This window comes from Carcharhinus amblyrhynchos, unplaced genomic scaffold (assembly GCF_965287045.1).
Source record: "Carcharhinus amblyrhynchos unplaced genomic scaffold, sCarAmb.v2.hapA scaffold_39, whole genome shotgun sequence".
Classification (NCBI taxonomy): domain Eukaryota; kingdom Metazoa; phylum Chordata; class Chondrichthyes; order Carcharhiniformes; family Carcharhinidae; genus Carcharhinus; species Carcharhinus amblyrhynchos.
In genome coordinates, this window is record NW_027649780.1 from 4,134,788 (window position 1) to 4,155,922 (window position 21,135).

Sequence of the window (21,135 nt, forward strand, 5' to 3'; positions counted from 1 at the left end):
GAGGAAACCCACGCAGACACGGGGAGAATGTAGAAACTCCACACAGACAGTGACCTGAGCCGGGAATCGAACCCAGCTCCCTGGCGCTGTGAGGCAGCAGTTCTAACCACTGTGCCACCATACTGCAGCAGGCGACGGTGCAGAGGGACCTCGGGGTCCTTGTGCATGAGTCGCAAAAACCCAGCTTGCAGGTGCAGCAGGTGGTCAGGAAGGCGAATGGGATGCTGGCCTTCATAGCGAGGGGGATTGAATATAAAAGTAGGGAGGTCTTGCTGCAGCTGTATAGGGCATTGGTGAGGCCGCAGCTGGAGTACTGTGTGCAGTTTTGGGCGCCGCACCTGCGCAAAGATATTTTGGCCTTGGAGGGAGTGCAGAGGAGGTTTACTAGGCTGATACCGGAGTTGAGGGGGTTGAGCTATGAGGAGAGGCTGAATAAACTGGGCTTGTACTCGTTAGAGTTTAGAAGAATGAGGGGAGATCTCATTGAGACGTATAAGATGATGAATGGGATGGATAGGATAGAGGTGGAGAGACTCTTCCCGCTCAAAAAAGACAGTAGGACTAGGGGGCACAGCCTCAAGATAAAAGGGGGGCGGTTTAGAACGGAGTTGAGGAGGAACTTCTTCACTCAAAGGGTAGTGAATCTCTGGAATTCTCTGCCCGTTGAAGTGGTGGAGGCTGCCTCGCTAAATATTTTTAAGACGCGGGTTGATGGGTTTTTGATAAGAGAGGGGATTAAGGGTTATGGGGAGAGGGCGGGAAAGTGGAACTGAGCAGCGACAGATCAGCCATGATCTTATTGAATGGCGGGGCAGGCTCGAAGGGCTAGATGGCCTACTCCTGCTCCTATTTCTTATGTTCTTATTTCTTATGTTCTTATACCACCCTCACTCAGTACTTGCTTGCCCCCATTCACTCTTCTAACCGGGACCGATGTGTTTAATTCTATCCTGAGTGTTTTTGAGTCAGTTTCTCTCTGGAGTACGTGTTAATGTTGTTGCTTCAGTCCCCTGGTGACATTAAACACTTTATGTCATGACGTTTGTCAAGTCACTACGCACATGTTTGGGACCCTGTCTTCAGAATATTTCACCATGAATTTACACACCCTCACACCAGTATCTCAGTGTCATGCCATGTAAAGGACAAAGAAAATTACAGCACAGGAACAGGCCCTTTAGCCCTCCAAGCCTGCACAGACCATGCTGCCTGACCGAACTAAAACCCCCTACCCTTCCGGGGACATATCCCTCTATTCCCATCCTACTCATGTACTTGTCAAGACGCCCCTTGAAAGTCACTATCGTATCCACTTCCACTACCTCCCCCGGCAATGAGTTCCAGGCACCCACCACTCTGTGTAAAAAAGATCTGCCTCGTACATCTCCTTTAAACCTTGCCCCTCGCACTTTAAACCTATGCCCCCTAGTAACTGACTCTTCCACCCTGGGAAAAAGCTTCAATCCACGTGGTCCACGCCTCTCACAATCTTGTAGATTTCTATCAGGTCGCCCCTCAATCTCTGTCCTTCGAGTGAGGACAAATCAAATTTCTCCAACCTCTCCTCAGAGCTAATGCCCTCCATATCAGGCAACATACTGGTAAATCTTTTCTGTACCCTCTCCAAAGCCTCCACATCCTTCTGTTAGTGTGGCGACCAGAATGGAACACTATATTCCAAGTGCAGCCTAACTGAGGTTCTATAAAGCTGCAACGTGACTTGCCAATGGCCAGGCCGATGAAGGCAAGCATGCTGTACTCTTAACATTCTGGTGCACTTCTCAAAAGTTCAAAATGAGTCTCTTCCTTTGCCTTTCTCTCCTTGTAGTGGTCCAGATATTTCAGATAACGACTGGCCTATGAAATGTTATTTTCTTCAAGACAAGTTCATTGACTAAGGTTGCAAATCTCTTCAAGAGGGACTCATCAATTTCATCATCCTCTCATCTACATATTCCAGACTTTCATAGAATGTTGGTGGAGACCAATTGATATATTCCATTGAACTACAACCCTTTTTTTCTTCATCTGTGGGACATGGGCATCATTGACTGGCCAGCATTTATTACCCATCCCTAGTTGCCCCTTGGAGGACAGTTGAGAGTCAACCACATTGCTGTGTGGATCTGGAGTCACATGTAGGCCAGACCGGGTAAGGACGGCAGATTTCCTTCCCTAAAGGACATTAATGAAGCAGATGGGTTTTTCCAACAATCGACAATGGTTTCATGGTCATCAGATTCTTAATTCCAGATAGTTTTACTGAATTCAAATTCCATCATCTGCCATGGTAGGATTCGAACCCTGGTCCCCAGAACTTTAGCTGAGTTTCTGAATTAATAGTCTAGCAATAATACCACAAGGCCACCACCTCCCCAAAGTTCATTGTTCCAATTCACTTACTGTCCAATGTTATATTTTCGTATTATTTTCAGAACAGAAATCAAAGGATTTTTTCATTCATTTGTGGAACATGGGCGTCGCTGGCCGGCCAGTATTTATTGCCCATCCCTAGTTGCCCCTTGGAGGGCAGTTGAGAGTCAACCACATTGCCGTGTGGCGCTGGAGTCACATGTAGGCCAGACCAGGTAAGGATGGCAGATTTCCTTCCCTAAAAGACATTAGTGAACCAGATGGATTTTTCCAACAATCAACAGGAGTTTCCAGATATTTTTTATTGAATTCAAATTCCACCATCTGCCATGGCGGGATTCGAACCTGGGTCCCTTGAACATTAGCTGAGTTGCTGGGTTAATCTAGCCCCTAGGATATCGCCTCCCCCAAAAGTGCATTATTCCAATTCACTTACTGTCCAATGCAACATTTTCGGAATATCTTCAAAACAGAAATCAGAAGTTCCCATTTGATTTCAGTTATGTTTTGTTCACTTGTTCTTTATTTTAGGTTTCACATCGCAAAAAGAGTTGGGGGGGGGGTGAAATTCAGTGGAGATTCGATAAATGTGACAGGTTCAGATTAAAAATGGTCGAAGCAAAGTTGTTCACATTAGCTGATGATACAAGGTCTCAAGGACACAGGTTTCAGACAAGATTGGTTGAGTCCTGGATGTGATTAACAGCAGTATCCAACTCCAGCTGTTACTTGTGAACGCGCTGGTGTCTCGCCAGGTGGGTTGACCGAGTGAATCCCTTTCTGCACACCGAGCAGGTGAAGGGTCTCTCCCCGCTGTGAACCTGCTGGTGCCTTAGCAGGTGAGATGAAGTGGTGAACCCCTTCCCACAGGCGGTGCAGGTGAACGGCCTCTCCCCTGTGTTAACTCGCTGGTGCCTCAGCAGTTGCGAGAAAGTGGAGAACCCCTTGCCGCACTCGGAGCAGGTGAAGGGTCTCTCCCCGGTGTGAACTCGCTGATGCCTCTGCAGGCTGCAGGACTGACTGAATCCCTTCCCGCACACAGAGCAGGTGAATGGCCTCTCCCCAGTGTGAACTCGCTGGTGTCTCTGCAGGCTGCACGACTGAGTGAATCCTTTCCCGCACTCGAAGCAGGTGAAGGGTCTCTCCCCGGTGTGAACTCGCTGGTGAGTCAGCAGGTTGATTGACTGGGTGAATCCTTTCCCGCACACAGAGCAGGTGAAGGGCCTCTCCCCGGTGTGAATGCGTCGATGCATCTGCAGCTCCGATGGGGATCTGTATCCCTTCCCACAGTCCTCACATATCCACGATCTCTCCATTGTGCAGGTATCCTTGTGTCTCTCCAGCGATCCAGTAAAGTCTCGCCCATACACAGATGTGTGTGCAGTATTCCTCCTCACTGTGAATGGTGGGTGCTACTTTCAGGATGTGTAACCAGTTAAAGTTCCTTCCACAGTCAATTCACTGGAACACTCCGACTCAAAAATGTGTGTGTCTCGATGCTTTTCCAGACAATGCTTTTCCAGGTTTAAAATCTTCAAGAACTGACAGAACAGACAGACATTTCTCATTCTGGATCCACAGGCCGATGATATTAGGGTCCCGATGACTCTGTCAATTCTCTATGCAATGTATGCTTTGAGAATTCTGTCTGCAAAACTTCCCCTTCTAATATCCTGTAAAAGGAATTTGACAAATGTCATCACTGTCAATACAAGATTACAAATTCAGAGCAAACAAGTTTAAGTTTATTTATTACTGTCACAAGTAGACTTACATTAACACTACCCCTCCCACCCTATCCCTGTAAGCCTGTGCGTTTACCGTGGCTAATCCACTTATCCTGCACATCTTTTTTAAAAGTTTATCTATTCGTGTCACAAGTAAGGCTTACATTGCTGTGAAAATCCCCTAGGCATCACACTCTGGCACCTGTTTGGATACACTGAGGGAGAATTTAGCAATGCACCTATTTCAGACTGTGGAAAGAAACTAGAGAACCCAGAGGAAATCCATGCAGACAGGGGGAGAAAGTGCAAACTCCACAAGACAGTGACCCGAGCCAGGAATTGAACCTGGGTCCCTGGCGCTGTGAGGCAGCAGTGTTAACCACTGTGATTGGTATAGAATATTCTTTTCTCTCTTATCCCACAAAACCTGTTAAGATGTCTCCCCTAATCATCCCCCATTCTTACTGTGCAGTACCTAATTTACAACCTCCACTTCTCTTGGAGGTGTTGATTCAAGCTGATTGAAGATCCATTCTTACTGATTTAAAAAAGATATAATCTATATATTCATTCAAATAAATATTAATGTACTATACAATGCTACATTAACTGAAACGTAGAGGATGTGAGGAAGAACTTTATATAGGCAGTGAATGGTCATGTATTGAAACTCACTGATCATGGGTGGTAGAACAGAGATAGGGACGGTGGTGGCCTCATGGCATTATTGCTAGACAATTAATCCAGAAACTCAGCTAATGCTCTGGGGACCTGGGTTCAAATCCCGGCAGATGGTGAAATTTGAATTCAATTTAAAAAATCTGGAATTAAGAATCTACTGATGACCGTGAAACCAGCGTTGATTGTCGGAAAAACCCATGTGGTTCACTAATGTCCTTTAGAGAAGAAAATCTGTTGTCCTTACCTGGTCTGGCCTACATGTGACTCCAAAGCCAGAGCAATGTGGTTGACTTTCCACTGCTCTCCAACGGCAACTGGGGATGGGTAATAAATGCTGGCCAGCAGGGATGCCCGTGTACCATGAATGAATTTTAAAAAACAATGATTTTAAAATGAAATTGGATGGATATTTGAAGGAAATAAAATTGTTGGGAAAGTGGGGATATACAGAGGGAAATGGGAATGAATGGATTGCTCTATAGCGAGTTGGCATGGACTCACATTACCAAATCATTTCCTTCTGTACCTTAGTGACCCTATGAAACTTATAGAATACTGAAAGACCTGGACAGAATGGACATGACGAATATGTTTCCATTAGTCGGAGAGACAAGGGTCTAAGGGCTCAGTCTTAGAACGAAGATGAGAAGATATTTCTTTAGCTGGAGGGTGGGAAATCTGTGGAACTCAAAAGACTGTAGAGACCAGGTCATTGAGTGTCTTTAAGACAGAGATAGATAGGTTCTTGATTGGTGAGGTGATCAAAAGTTACAGGGAAAAGGTGGGAGAATGGGGTTTGAAAACTTATCAGCTATGATCGAACGGCAGAGCAGATTAGATAGGCCAAATGGGCTTAATTCCACTCCTATATCTTATGATCTTCTAATTGGAAATATATGTTTAGATATATATCGGAAATATATAAGTTTGAAGTCATATACCAACAGAATCAAGAACAGCTTCTTCCCTGCTGCCATCAGACTTTTGAATGGACTTACTTCTTTTAAGCTGATTTTTCTCTACACCCTAGCTATGACTGTAAGACTACATTCTTCACTCTCTACGAACAGTATGCTTTGTCTGTATAGCACGCAAGAAACAATACGTTTCATTGTGTATTAATATATGTGACAATAATAAATCAAATCAAATACTTTTCCCCTATGTATGCTATGAATGGTATGCTTTGTCTGTTTGGTGTGCAAGAAATACTATACCAATAATTGAGACAATAATAAATATATGCAACACATCAGTCTAGAAACAAAATAGCTGTACTTAGTTAGAGAATAATAAATAAATAATACATACCACATAAAGCTAGGTGTATCTTGTCCTAGGTTAACTTACTATTGACTAATCAGCCCTTTAACTGTGAACATTGACAGAGACCATCCTTTTGGCCACACAAATAAACGTGTCAAAGCTGAGAGAGCTAAAGGATGTCAGTGTCTTTCAGTGACAGAGAAAGAGGCAGGGCCTGGGCCAACCTTTCCGGAGTCTGCAGCCTCCCTGGTTTCGCTCCCTTTCCCTTCAATTGGTGCAAGTCCCCACTTTCCCCCCAGAATGAGAAAAGAAACGGAAAGGGGGGGGACATTGATTTCCTCCCAGATGTTGCAGAGAGGAGGAAGTTTCACTCTGAAGCTCATTGGGCAACTTCCGCGTTGTGACGTCACACAACGGAGCCCCCGCCTGAATCAGCCAATAGCAATCACTCGACCCCGCGGTGACGTCTCCGAGGTTCCAGTGCGCAGGCGTGTGGACCTGAGAGCCCCGCCCCCACCCATTGTTCCCTTCCTGGAGCCAAGGTTTCCCAGACAAGCGGCTGGGGGCGGGGCTCCGGCCAGAGCGAGAAGCCGCTCTGTAGTCTCCGCCCCCCCCCCCCCCCCGCCTCTGGCTACACCATAAAGAGATCGAGAGCGACCGCTGGCGGTAGCCGCACTGCGCCTGCTCCGGACAGCCCGGCTCAGCAAGCGCTCTCTGCGCCTGCGTGCTGGGCTGCCCAGGAAGTGGGGGAGGGGGACTTTGCAAAAAAAAATTCTCTTCCCATCATTTTCTCCCAAATCCTGCAGTTTGATCTGAAACAGCACAGCTTCTGGGTTTTTTGAGCTTCACACACACACAGAAACTAAAACTTCCTCCTCTGGCCAACACCTGTGAGTAAAACACTTTCTTTCTCCACCCTCCCTGGGGAAATACAGAGAGCTGTGGGACCCTGGAACTGGAATTAGAGCCAAATATGCAGAAGGGGGGAAATGTTTGTGATTTTGTGCACCCTGTTTTTATTATCTGAGCTATTTAAAGTGTAATTTATCCTGTCTATTCAAATATTGTTAATGCATGATTAATTCATGTTGATTTTGGTTTGATAGTTACAGTAAAATATTTATACAAATATACTGAAGGGTTTGATCTGATTTACTTTTGATTTGATTTCATATTGTCACCTGTATTAAAATAATAGAATCCATGCAGTGCAGAAGGAGTCCATTTGGCCCGTCGTGTCTGCACCGACTACAATCTCACCCAGGCCCTATCCCCATAACCCCACCAAAATTACTAGGAGGGCACAGGTTTAAAGTGCGAGGCACAAGGTTTAAAAGAGATGTATGAGGCAAGTTTTTTTACATCAAGGATGCTGGGTGCTTGGAACTTGCTGTCGGGAGAGATAGTGGAAGCAGATACGGTAGTAACTTGTAAGGGGGCGTCTTGACAAATACGTGAATAGGATGGGAATAGAGGGATATGGTCCCTGGAAATGTAAGGGGCTTTAGTTCAGACAGGCAGCGTGGTCGGTGCAGGCTTGGAGGGCCGAAGGGCCTGTCCCTGTGCTGTAATTTTCTTTCTGCCTTGTACCCTGTTAATCCCCCGATACAAAGGGACAATTTAGTATGGCCGATCCACCTAACTTGCACATCTTTGGACTGTGGGAGGAAACCCATGCCAACACGAGGAGAATGTCTGTGCGGAATTTGCACAATGATCCAAGCTGGGAACCAAACCCAGGTCCCTGGCACTCTGAGGCAGCATACTATCCACAGTCACCATGCCGCCCAAAATTTGATTTGATTTATTATTGTCACATATATTGGGATACCATGAAAAATATTGTTTCTTGCGCTTTATTACCGACAAAGCATACCATTCATAGAGAACGTAGGGGAGAAGGATTTGATATTTTATTGTCGCATGTTTTGAGATACAGTGGAAAGTATTGTTTCTTGCGCACTATGCAAAGCATACTGTTCATAGAGTACATCGGGGAGAAGGAAAAGGATTTGATTTATTATTGTCACGTATTAGGATGCAGTGAAATGTATTGTTTCTTGCGTGCTGTGTAAAGGGAAATATTTGTGATTTTTGTGCACCCAATTTATTGCCTGAGCTATTTAAATACAAATATATTTTATGCGTTCAATTACCATTTGTCTCAATGCAGGATTCATTCATGTTGATTTTAGACTAATAGAATCCCTACAGTGCAGAAGAAGGCCATTCGGTCCATCGAGACTGCACGGACTCTCAGACAGCATCCCAACCTATTCCCATAACCCCATTTATTTACTCTGCTTATCCACCTAATCTGCACATCTTTGGACACTAAGGGACAATTTAGCATGGCCAATCCACCTAACCTGCACATCTTTGGTCACTAAGGGGCAATTTAGCATTGGGCAATCCACCTAACCTGTTCATCTTTGGACACTAAGGGGCGGTAAAAGCTTTAACAAATATAAAACCTTGTCCTTTGGTTTATTCCATTGTGTTTGTCTGGGAATTTATTTACTTTTGAGATTACTGGGGTGGGAATATCCGGCCCATTTGCTCCAAGACCAGAAAATCCCACCCAAGGTCAATGGACCTTCTCATGGTCATCTCATGTGTCGTTACGATTCCTGAGGCAGGTGGTACTGCAAAGTTCCACACAACATATCTACAGTTGTGTGGTACTTTATTTTAGAAATATTATTGATTGTTCTGTGTTAAAATACATGTATTATTGCTTCTAGTCTTGTAATACAGTACTGTGGGTACATTATACATTTCCCGTCATGGAGGAGGTGGTCCACTTTGGTAGGAAGAATGGTAGGAAGGACTATTACTTACGTGGCGAAAAACTGCAGCAGGCGACGGTGCAGAGGGACCTCGGGGTCCTTGTGCATGAGTCGCAAAAACCCAGCTTGCAGGTGCAGCAGGTGGTCAGGAAGGCGAATGGGATGCTGGCCTTCATAGCGAGGGGGATTGAATATAAAAGTAGGGAGGTCTTGCTGCGGCTGTATGGGGCATTGGTGAGGCCGCAGCTGGAGTACTGTGTGCAGTTTTGGGCGCCGTACTTACGCAAGGATATTTTGGCCCTGGAGGGAGTGCAAAGGAGGTTTACTAGGCTGATACCGGAGTTGAGGGGATTGAGCTATGAGGAGAGGCTGAATAAACTAGGCTTGTACTCGTTAGAGTTTAGAAGAATGAGGGGAGATCTCATTGAGACGTATAAGATGATGAATGGGATGGATAGGATAGAGGTGGAGAGACTCTTCCCGCTCAAAAAAGACAGTAGGACTAGGGGGCACAGCCTCAAGATAAAGGGGAGGCGGTTTAGAACGGAGTTGAGGAGGAACTTCTTCACTCAAAGGGTGGTGAATCTCTGGAATTCTCTGCCCGTTGAAGTGGTGGAGGCTGCCTCGCTAAATATTTTTAAGAAGCAGGTTGATGGGTTCTTGATAAGAGAGGGGATTAAGGGTTATGGGGAGAGGGCGGGAAAGTGGAACTGAGCCACGACAGATCAGCCATGATCTTATTGAATGGCGGGGCAGGCTCGAAGGGCTAGATGGCCTACTCCTGCTCCTATTTCTTATGTTCTTATGTTCTTATGAGTCCAATCAGCAAACTGAATCAACATTGACTTTCTGTACACCCTTATGGTTCAGTTAGAAACTCCAAAGTGGTTTTATGAAACCCGCCTGAATCATCAACTTTGCATCTTGAATTTGGCTAGGGTCAGCAAGATAGGTTCCACTTCAGGTATGATTCAACGACCCGCTAAAGAGCTTTTATCGAACCAAAGTTTATGTAAGAATGTAGTTAACATGTATAGTAAGAAAATCAGTAAGATCTTTTATCAATTACAAACGAGAAACAAAACAACCACTATAGTATATAACTCAGAATATCTCTAATGCGTTCCAGTTAAAACCAAAACCCACAGACAACAAAAAAACAGGTTTTCACAGGTTTAACACAGCACGTGATACTGAAACATAGTTCCCCCGGTTGAATGCTGATTTCAAATGATCTTGTAAACTTAGAGCAGATGTATCAGTTCCCCAAAGTGTAGATTAATTACTGCAGTGTAGCAACCAAGCCTTTCTTTCAGCTAACTGGTAAAATTTTCCAAAGCAAAACCGAGAGAGAAAGAGATTCCTTTTCCAGCTTGCTCATGAGAGCAAGCAGCCAAAATGAAACTGAAAACAACCCTTGTCACCAGACCGGCACACAGTTTTTTTTCTCTCCTTTCAGCAATGACACTATCTAAAGCAGTGACCACGCTTAAACAAAAATCTCTTGAAGGTACACTAACATCACAACACCAATCCAGTCAGTTCCATTCCCTGTCTTTATCTGCATTCCTTTGCAAGTTGTCATCCACCCTCCAACTGTCCATTCATTGCAATATCATTGTCTCAAGAACAGCTTCTTCCCTGCTGCCATCAGACCTTTTTATGGACCTACCTCATATTAAGCTGATCTTTCTCTACACCCTAGCTGTGACTGTAACACTACATTCTGCACTCTCTCCTTTCCTTCTCACCTGTGTAGGTATAGATTTAAGATTTATTTTGTTATTGTCACATGTATTAGTTTATGGTGAAAAGTATTATTTCTTGTGTGCTATACAGACAAAGCACACCATTCATGGAGAAGGAAAGGAGACGGTGCAGAACCTAGTGTTACAGTCATATCTAGGGTGCAGAGAAAGATCAACTTAATGCGAGGTAAGTCCATTCAAAAGTCTGATGGCAGCAGGGAAGAAGCTGTGCTTGAGTCGATTGTTATGTGACCGCAGACTTTTGTATCTTTTTCCCGACGGAGAAAGGTGGAAGAGAGAATGTCTGGGGTGTGTGGGGTCCTTGATTATGCTGACTGCTTTCCCGAGGCAGCAGGAAGTGTAGACAGGGTCAATGGATGGGAGGCTGGTTTGTGTGATGGACTGGGTTTCATTCACGACCTTTTGTAGATTCTTGCAGTCTTGGACAGAGCAGGAGCCCATACCGAGCTGTGATACAACCAGAAAGAATGCTTTCTATGGTGCATCTGTAAAAATTGGTGACACTCGTAGCTGACATGCCAAATTTCCTTAGTCTTCTGAGAAAGTAGAGGCGTTGGTGGGCTTTCTTAATTATAATGTTGACATGGGGGAGACCAGGACAGGTTGTTGGTGATCTGGACACCTAAAAACTTGAAGCTCTCAACCATTTCTACTTCATCACATACTCTACGAACGGTGTGCTTTGTCTGTGTAGCGCGCAAGAAACAATACTTTTCACTTCAGCCCAGTACACGTGACAATAATAAATCGACCCAGATCAAAAGAATCAAATCTGTCACTAACCAAGCCATGCCCACTCACCATAACAAAGTAAATAATTATTGGACAGTTCCGGTCACACACATCGTAGGAATTAGAATTGTCTGTTTTGAAATTCAATCTGTTACTGACGGTGATGACTCTTGTAAACTCCTTTTACAGGACGTGAGAGAGGGAGGATTTGCAGACGGGACGGGAAAACTCAAACCTCACACACCCAAGATGTGACAGAATCACTCCATTCATCAGGACCTGAATATTAATGACCTCCTAATCTGGAAGGAGAAATGCTTGCCTGTGCTTTTTTGATTTGATTTATTGATGTGTTGGGACACAGTGAAAAGTATTGTTTCTTGCACGTCACACAGACAAAGCATACCGTTCGTAGAGAAGGAAAGGAGCGGGTGCAGAATGTAGTGTTGCAGTCAGAGCTAAGAGGTTTTAAACGTCAGTGCGACTGGAAGAGAGAGACGCGCACACACACACACACACACACACACACACACACACACACACACACACGCCCGAGAGCGAGTGCTCTTGTGAACTGACTGTGGAAGGAACTTTGACCAGTTACCCAGCCTGAAGGAACATCATAGCATTCACAGCGGGGCAGGCTGCTCATCTGTTCTGTGAGGATTCATCTGGTGAGACACAAGGACCCCACGCCAATGGAGAAACCGTGGAAATGCAGGGACTGCGGGAAAGGATTCAGATGCCCGTCTGCGCTGGAGATTCACCAGCGAGTTCACACCGGGGAGAGGCCGTTCAGCTGCTCTGACTGTGGGAAGGCGTTCAGCGGTTCCTGGCAGCTGCACGCCCACCAGCGAGTTCACGAGGCAGAGAGGCCCTTCACCTGCTCCCAGTGCGGGAAGGGATTCAGCCACTCGTCCACCCTGCTGAGACACCAGCGCGTCCACACCGGGGAGAGGCCCTTCACCTGCGCCCGGTGCGGGAAGGGGTTCACTCAGCTCTCCAACCTGCTGACCCACCAGGAGGTTCACACCGGGGAGAGGCCCTTCACCTGCTCTCACTGCGGGAAGGGGTTCACCCGTTTGTTCAACCTGCAGACCCACCAGCGAGTCCACACCGGGGAGAGGCCGTTCACCTGCACGGAGTGCGGGAAGGGCTTCACTCAGTCCTCCAACTTGCTGCTGCACCGGCGGCTCCACAGTGGGCAGAGGTCGTTCCCCTGCTCCCAGTGCGGGAAGGGGTTCACTCGATTGTCCAGCCTGCAGAGACACCAGCGAGTTCACACCGGGGAGAGGCCGTTCGCCTGCACAGAGTGCGGGAAGGGCTTCACTCAGTCCTCCCATCTGATGACACACCAGCGAGTCCACAAGTGATTACAGGGGATGTATTCTGCTGTTAATCACACCCACGTTCATCCTGACAGAGAAGGGTCAGAGAGTTTCTTTTATGATGGTCTTGTCTCTTTGCTTCCAGTGGACTGGTGCACTTTGAGGCTCATTTAAAATATCCAGTTTCATATTTCAGGTGGATCACACAGCACAAAAGAATATTTGGAAGACTTATTAAAAGATTTTTAATTCGCATTTTGGTTTGGATTCTCTCATGGCGTGCCACGTTGCCACGCAGATGGGCTGTTGAGGGTTAACAGGTTCTTTTGTTTGATTTATCTAAGTGTTCCCAACAGAAGGCAATTGCAGATTTTGCCTTGTGTGGTTTACAACTCACTTGGAGTTGGTGAGGGGAAAAGAGGCTGGAAGATTTGCCCAGCTTGGAGCTGGAGAAATAAATCTGTAATGACCCTCCATAGTGTAAGGCCACAAAAAGAGGTTATCCGCAGGAACATATAAACGAGGGGCAGGTGTAGTCCATTCGGGCCTATGATTCTGCTCTGCCATGTGATAAGATCGCGGCTGATCTGTTTGAGGCCTCGGCTCTATTTTGCCGCCTACCCCGCACAATCTTTGACTCTTTGTCAATCAGTAATGTAAATCACCCCAGAGAGTCAGGGGATTGTGGGCTGACTCCAACTCCAGGGAGCCGAGGACAAAGATCAAGGCTAACGTTTCTCGTGTGAGTACTGAGGGAGTGCCACACTATCAGAGCTGCTGTCTTTTTGATTGCGATGCTTGAACTGTGGGGCCCCATCTGCTGTCTTGAGTGGACTTAAAAGTTTCCACGGCCACTATTTTTGAAGAGGAGAGGGGAGTTATACCCGGTGTCCTGGCCAACATTTATTGAACACTGTTACAAAAAATGATCATCTGTTCATTATCACGTTGCTGTCATGTCGGGACCTCAGTCTGCAAGTCTAGGTTCATACAGTATTAATTATTACAGTTAAGACCCAGCCATGTCTAAAATGGCCTGATTACTGATAACAGGGAATAGAATATGAAAATGATATTTAAAACTGAAAAAGCTGCCTTTCCTAAATTACAACAGCGTCTACGTTTGAAGTACTGCATTGGCTGTAAATCACTTTGAGATGCACATTTGTTGTTGTGAAATATGCTACGTAAATGCAAGTTTTTAAACTAAGATTTATGTTATCTGATCTTGTTATCCGTTAATTGATTTCAGCTGTCTCCAACTTGCCATTTAATAAATCCATGTTGGTTCAGACAAAACGTTAACTAATTTCAGCAAAGGCTGAATTCCCTAGGTGGGTAAAATTAAAGAGAAGTTTGGTAAAACAAAAGGGCTTACTTATCTTTAAGATATCGACTTTTCAAGGGCTCGATTCCCAGCTTGGGGTCACTGTCTGTGTGGAGTTTGGACGTTCTCTTCCCCCTGTCTGCGTGGGTTTCCTCCGGGTGCTCCCGCTTTCCCCACACACTCCAAAGATGTGGGGGTTAGGTGATTGGCCGTGTTATATTGACCCTAGTTTCGGGGGTGTTAGCAGGGTAAATAATGTGGAGTTGCGTGGTCGGTGCAAGCTCGATGGGCCAAATGGCCGCCTCCTGTACTGTAGAGAGTCTATGATTCTAGGAATTGTAACTCAGTTAAGGCTCACTACTTATTCAATCTGTTGCTGACTGGTAGTTGATACACGTACCAAATTAATCCACTGGGTTAATACGACATAAATCGGTTCAAGAAGATGATATGTGTAAGACGTTCGAGGCTTTCTAATTTACTCCTCTTGCTCAGATTGAAGAATGGACCCTGATCGTGAGTTAGACTTTGGAAGTATGTTTTGTCATCAGAGTTTGAAAGAATGTCTTTATTCAAACAATATCTGGATAGCCCTGCTGGTCTAAAGGTGTTTGGTATTATAGTACATTTATATTACAGTGTTAAAATAAAGACCCAGCCACATATTTGAGCTGCAGGACATGGAGGCTTTGGAGAGAGTACAGAAAAGGTTTACCAGGATGTTGTTGCCTGGTGTTAGCTATGAGGAGAGATTGAGTAAACTGGGATTGTTCTCTCTGGAAAGAGGGGGGTGCTGATGGGGGCGATCTGATAGAAGTTTGTAAACTTATGAGGGGTATAGATCGGGTATCGTAGATCATAGAACCCTGTAGTGCAGAAACAGGCCCTTCGGCCCACCGAGTCTGCACCGACCACAATACCACCCAGGCCCTATCCCCACACATTTACCCGCTAACCCCTCTAACCTACACATCCCAGGACACTAAGGGGAAATTTTTTTAGCACGGCCAATCAACCTAACCCGCGCATCTTTGGACTGTGGGAGGAAACCGGAGCACCCGGAGGAAACCCACGCAGACACGAGGAGAACGTGCAAACTCCACGCTGACAGTGACCCGAGGCCGGGAATCGAACCCGGGTCCCTGGAGCTGTGAAGCAGCAGTGCTAACCCACTGCGCTACCGTGCCAGCCACGGTGAAGAGTCGGAAGCTCTTTCCTAGGACGGAAGTGACAATTGCAAGGGGGCACAAGTTTGTGACGGGCTGTGGGGGGGGACGTTTTTACACGGGGGCTGGATCGCACCGCCAAGTGAGGTGGTTGAGGCAGATGCATTAGTGACATTTAAGACTTATCGGGATAGACACATGAACAGACAGGGAATAGAGGGATATAAGAGGTTGGCCTCGGTAAGACAACGTGATCGGCGCAGGCTCGGAGGGCCAAAGGGCCTGTTCCTGTGCTGTACTTCGTTCTTGAAAATGGCTCCCTTTGACCTTGTTATTGATAACAGTTGTACGCAAATAAATGATTTTTGGAACTGAATTTTAATACTCAGGCCTATGTACGGTTTCCAACATTCCAATAGTAACAATGCTCCAAATGCACTTTTCTGGCTGTTTAAAAAGGCTTTGGGAGGTTCTGATGTTGGTGAAAGGCGCTACACAAATGTAACGTTGACAAACTGGGATGCATTTCACTTGACCCGCCCCCCTCCCCCGCTCAACAAAATGATTAGTAAAGATTGAGTGTTAATTTTGTGCAATCACCTTGTGTTTGATACCAATTTGAATACGCGTGGAAATCCAAACACGTGATACCCTGAATTATTCCTTATGAAGCGAAGTGAGTAGTTGTGATTCGACTTTATCTCGCAAGGAGCGGCACGGTGGTTAGCACGGCTGCCTCACACCGACAGGGACCCGGGTTCAGTTCCCAGCTTGGGCCACCGTCTATGCAGAGTCTGTACCTTCTCCCCGTGTCTGCGTGGGTTTCCTCCGGGCGCTCCAGTTTCCTCCCACAGTCTGAAAGACGTGCTGGTTAGGTGCATTGGTCATGTTAAATTCTCCCTCGGTGTACCCGAACAGGCGCCGGAGTGTGGATTTTCACGGGTAACTTCATTGCAGTGATAATGTTGGCCGACTTGTGTGACACTAATATAAATGAACTAAACCAAAGGGGAACAGGATAGATTCTTGAAAGGACCAATAAATTTGTAAGGCGATGGAATTAATTGGGTAGTTATTTTCAGTGAGGTGCCATGAGTATGATGGGCCAAATGGCTTCCTTCTGTGCTCCATGAGGCTCTTATGCATTGGTAAAGACCTGGTACCCACTCCCAGGAGCTGGGGAGCTTGGAGTTCAGTCAGGTACACTAACGAATAGGAGGTAAAGTTAAATCAAGTCAGAGTGAATAAAGTAACAAAGTAAGATAAAGTTAACTTAAGTGTAAAGTTCCTTGCAATTTACTCTGCTCATTCTACTTTTGTTAACTGTAATAAATAGTTATTAGTGTTATGGAATGGCAGCTCAGCTTGGCCAGGTGGAGTGTACATCCTGTGATATGTGTGAACATAGAAGGGTATAGCACAGGAACAGGCTCTTCCACCCGTGCCATTGTGCCAAACATGATGTTAAATTTTATAACATACGCATGGAGATTTACTGGTGCTGTTGGAGTGGCATTAAACTAGCTTGTCAGGGTAATGGTAGCCCAAATTGGAGCGAAGTAAATTTGGTAACGAGCAAGGAGTGGGACTCAAGGGCAGGAGAAACGGATGTTATAAACCAGGCCAGGAACTCCAAGGTGCTTTATGAGGTCAGCCTAGGTCGTAAGATTTGCACTTTGAATTTTATATGCATAAACATGTTTCACTTCAGTATGCTTCAAGTGACCCACTAGGGAGCTTTTATCAAACAAAGTTTATTTCAGAACACAGTTAACATATGGTAAGAAAATCAGCAATAACTTTTACCAATTACAGAAACACAATGATAACATTGTACCTCGCTGGTAAGGTTTATACACTGTACAAGCTAAACAACCCCGAGGCTCAGCACAGAAAGCAAATACACTCATGTGATTCTGATGTTTGCTGCTTTTTAACCACCTGCTGTGCATTAGGCCTTTGGAGGTGGAATTGAAACATTTATGCTTTCCAGTCCTGAAACTTTCTGCACATTTCGACAGAAAGAGCACGAAATGCCTCCAGCTTCTGGCAAGCCAGGCACCAACAGTAGAATTTCCAACACCAGGGAGAGAGATAAAAACTTTCAATCTGCAATCCAAACAAAATAGCTTCTGCCAAAGTGAAAGTAAAACCTTTGGATTTCTCCTCTGTGTGTGTGTGTGTGTGTGCAAAAAATAATTGTCCAAAAGCACCTGATCTGCCAAAAAGGGTCATAAAACTCCAGGACACTGCGTTAGGCCCTGATTAAAAATAAATCAGACACTCATTGTCTTGCTTTCAGCAACAATTAGAGGACATCAGCCCAGACGCCATGGCAACAATAAAAAAAAGGCCAAGCCCGCTTGAAAGTAACTGCAGAGAATGCGATTAAAACACACTCCCTGAAGGCAGCGTAGCATCGCACAGACCATGCACCGAGTATGCAGTGAATGCGGTCAAAAAGCCAGAGTTAGGGCGCTCCTCCTAAATTCCCAACAGGGTGGATGATCTCAAGGCACAAATAGAGGTAAATGGGTAAGATGTTGTAATAATTGTGAGACTCTACAATCGCTCGGCAGGTGAAAGTAATAGAATTATGCACCACAGTGGTTAGCACTGTTGCTTCACAGCAGCAGGGACCTGGGTTCCATTCTGGCTCGGGTCACTGGGCTGTGTAGAGTCTGCACGTTCTCCCTGTGTCTGCATGGGTTTCCCCCCAGATGCTCCGGTTTCCTCCCACGGTCCAAAGATGTGCACTGGCCGTGCTAAGTTCTCCCTCTGTGCACCCGAACAAGGCCCCAGAGTGCAGCGACTAGGGGATTCTCACTTCATTGCAGTGTTAATGTAAGCCGACTTGTGACTAATAAATAAACGTTAACTTTTAAAAAAATTATTTATTCGGAGCAAACTGTATGCAAAGGGGGAAACAACAGAGATCACCACACCCTTCAATCCCCGAGGGTCAACAGTCGGAGCTCAACTGCCAATCTCCAACCGCTGCCCTTTAACCATCACCACCTGAGCATCGATTCACGCTCCATCTCTGCAGAATGCAAGTGTGGACTCGCATTCAACTGCCACTCAGCACTCTCGCCCCGATGATCCACCACCACCCAAATCCACGCTCAACCACTGTGTAACATCCTCTGCTTTTCTTTCATTCATTTCATGAGACATGGGCATCCCCAAAATGGTCATTCAAACCAAACGGCCTCCTTCCTCCACGGTGGTGGCACAGTGCTGCCTCACAGCACCGGGGATGTGGGTTCGATTCCCGGTTTGGGTAACTGTGCAAAATCTGAACGTTCTCCCCGTGTCTATGAGTGTTTCCTCCGGGTGCTCCAGTTTCCTCCGACAGTCCGAAAGACGCGCTGGTTAGGGCACACTGGCCGTGCTAAATTCTCCCTCAGTGCAACCTGAACAGGCGCCAGAGTGTGGCGAACTAGGGGATTTTTCACAGTGACTTCATTGCAGAGTTAATGTAAGCCAACTTGTGACAATAATAAATAAACTTTATAAAAAAATAAAACCTCATCAATCCCCTTTAACATTTTATATACCTCGGTCAGCTCCCCCCCTCCATTCGCAGGGAGATTAAGTTCAACTTTAGAACCAGGGTTAGGCTACACTGGGAGCACTGTCGACATCTGCGATCTCCATTTAGAAAAAGGAAACAGAGTCACTGGAGAAGGAGCAACAAAGATTCACAAGAATAATCCCAGAACTGAGAGGATTTAACCCTCAGGAAAGGCTGGGGCTGCTTTTCTCTAGAAAAGAGAAGACTGAAGGGTGACGTGATGGAAGTCTTTAAGATTGTGAAGAGGTTCCATAATCCAATAGGGATAGTGAGAAACCTCTTTACCCAGCGAGTGGTGAGAATGTGGAACTCACTACCACAGCGAGTGGTTGAGGTGAACAGCATGAATCCATTGAAGGGGAAGCTGGATACATACATGAGGGAGAAAGGAATAGAAGAACTTCAACGCAGATAAATGTGTAGTGGTCCATTTTGGCAGGACCAGTGGGATGCAGGAGTACAATATCAAGGGTAAGAGTCTTAGCTGTGTTGAAGAGCAGAAGGATCTTGGGATCTGGGTCCATAGGACTCTTAAATCGGCCTTGCAGGTGGAGGATGTGGTCAAGAAGGTGTATGGTGTACTGGCCTTCATTAATCGAGGGATTGAGTTTAGGAGTCGGGAGGTAATGCTGCAGCTTTATAAGACCCTGGTCAGACCCCACTTGGAGTACTGTGCGCAGTTCTGGTCGCCTCACTACAGGAAGGATGTGGAAGCTATTGAGAGGGTGCAGAGGAGATTTACAAGGATGTTGCCTGGATTGGGAGGCATGCCTTATGAAGATAGGTTGAGGGAGCTAGGTCTCTTCTCCCTGGAGAGATGAAAGTTGAGAGGCCACCTGATAGAGGTTTATAAAATGTTGAGAGGTATAGATAGGGTGGATTCTCGGAGGCTATTTCCCAGGGCTGAAATGGTCGCTATGAGAGGACACAGGTTTAAGGTGCTGGGAAGCAAGTACAGAGATGTTAGGGGTCAGTTTTTCACTCAGAGGGTGGTGAGTGAGTGGAATCGGCTGCTGTCGGTGGTGGTGGAGGCAAACTCACTGGGGTCTTTTAAAAGACTTCTGGATGAGTACATGGGATTTAATGGCATTGGAAGTTACAGATAGTTCTATGGCTTGGTAGGTATAGATGCGATCAGCGCAACTTGTGGGCCGAACGGCCTGTTTGTGCTGTAGTGTTCTATACTCTAAAAATATTTTTGTTTTGATTTGTTACTTTGACATGCATTGGGATACAGTGAAAAGTATTGTTTCTCGCACACTATACAGACAAAGCATACTGTTCATTGAGTACATAGGGAAAAAGGATTTGATTTATTATTGTCACATGTATTGGGATACAGTGAAATGTATTCTTTCTTGTGCACTGTACAGACAAAACATACCGTTCATCGAGTACATGGGGAAAGGAAAGGCGAGCGTGCAGAATGTAGTGTTACAGTCATAGCTAAGGTGTAGAAAAAAAATCAGCTTAATATAGAATCCTTACAGTACAGGGGGAGGTCATTTGGCCCATCGAGTCTGTGCTGACCACAATCCCACCCAGGTCCTATTCCCATAACCCCACATATTCATCCTGTGAATCCCCTGACACCAGGGTCAATTTAGCATGGCCAGTCCACCTACCCTGCACAGTCTTTTGGACTGTGGGAGGAAACTGGGGCACCCGGAGAAAACCCACGCAGACACAGGGAGAACTTGCAGACTCCACACAGACAGTGACCCGAGCCGGGACTCGAACCCCGGGTTCTTGGCACTGTGAGGCAGCAGTGCTAATCACCGTGCCATTCATAATATAAATAAATGTAGGTCCGTTCAAAAGTCTGACGGCAGCAGGGGAGAAGCTATTCTCAAGTCGGTCGGTACGTGACCTCAGACCTTTGTATCTTTTTCCCAATGGAAGAAGATGGAAGAGAGAATGTCCGGGGTGCGTAGGGGTCCTTGGTTATGCTGGCTGCTTTTCCGAGGCAGCGGGAAGTGTAGACAGAGTCAGCGGATGGGAGGCTGGTTTGCCTGATGGACTGGGCTATTTTCAGGACCCTTCGTTGTTTCTTGTGGTCTTGGGCAGAGCAGAAGCCCATATTAAGCTGATGGATATGCTGATAAGTACATAAGAAATAGGAGCAGGAGTGGGCCATCTAGCCTGCCCCGCCATTCAATAAGATCATTGGCTGATCTGAAGTGGATCAGTTCCACTTTCCCGCTTTCTCCCCATAACCCTTAATTCCCTTGTCTATCAAAAACCTATCTACCCGTGACTTAAATATATTCAGCGAGGCAGCCTCCACCACTTCAACGGGCAGAGAATTCCAGAGACTCACCACCCTTTGAGTCAAGAAGTACCTCCTCAACTCTGATCTAAACTGCCCCCCCGCTTATCTTGAGGTTGTGCCCTCTAGTC

General features: G+C 46.0%; 2 protein-coding genes across 2 annotated transcripts in view; one reads left to right on the forward strand and one right to left on the reverse strand.

Moving 5' to 3' along the window:
- Positions 1-851: 851 nt before the first annotated feature.
- The window catches only part of LOC145363528 (uncharacterized), a 45,113-nt gene continuing 24,829 nt past the window's right edge, over positions 852-21,135 (reverse strand). Inside the window, exons 5-7 of the mRNA XM_080218717.1 lie at positions 18,898-18,925; positions 12,399-12,596; positions 852-3,785 (exon numbers count right to left, since the gene is read on the reverse strand). Of these exons, the coding sequence (XP_080074843.1) occupies positions 3,099-3,785; positions 12,399-12,596; positions 18,898-18,925 (913 nt within the window). The 3' untranslated portion in view covers positions 852-3,098. The remainder of the gene's footprint in view (positions 3,786-12,398; positions 12,597-18,897; positions 18,926-21,135) is intronic.
- LOC145363725 (uncharacterized) lies at positions 11,863-14,952 on the forward strand. Its single transcript, XM_080218963.1, has one exon. The coding sequence runs from the start codon at positions 12,036-12,038 to the stop codon at positions 12,708-12,710; it is 675 nt and encodes a 224-aa protein (XP_080075089.1). The 5' UTR covers positions 11,863-12,035; the 3' UTR covers positions 12,711-14,952.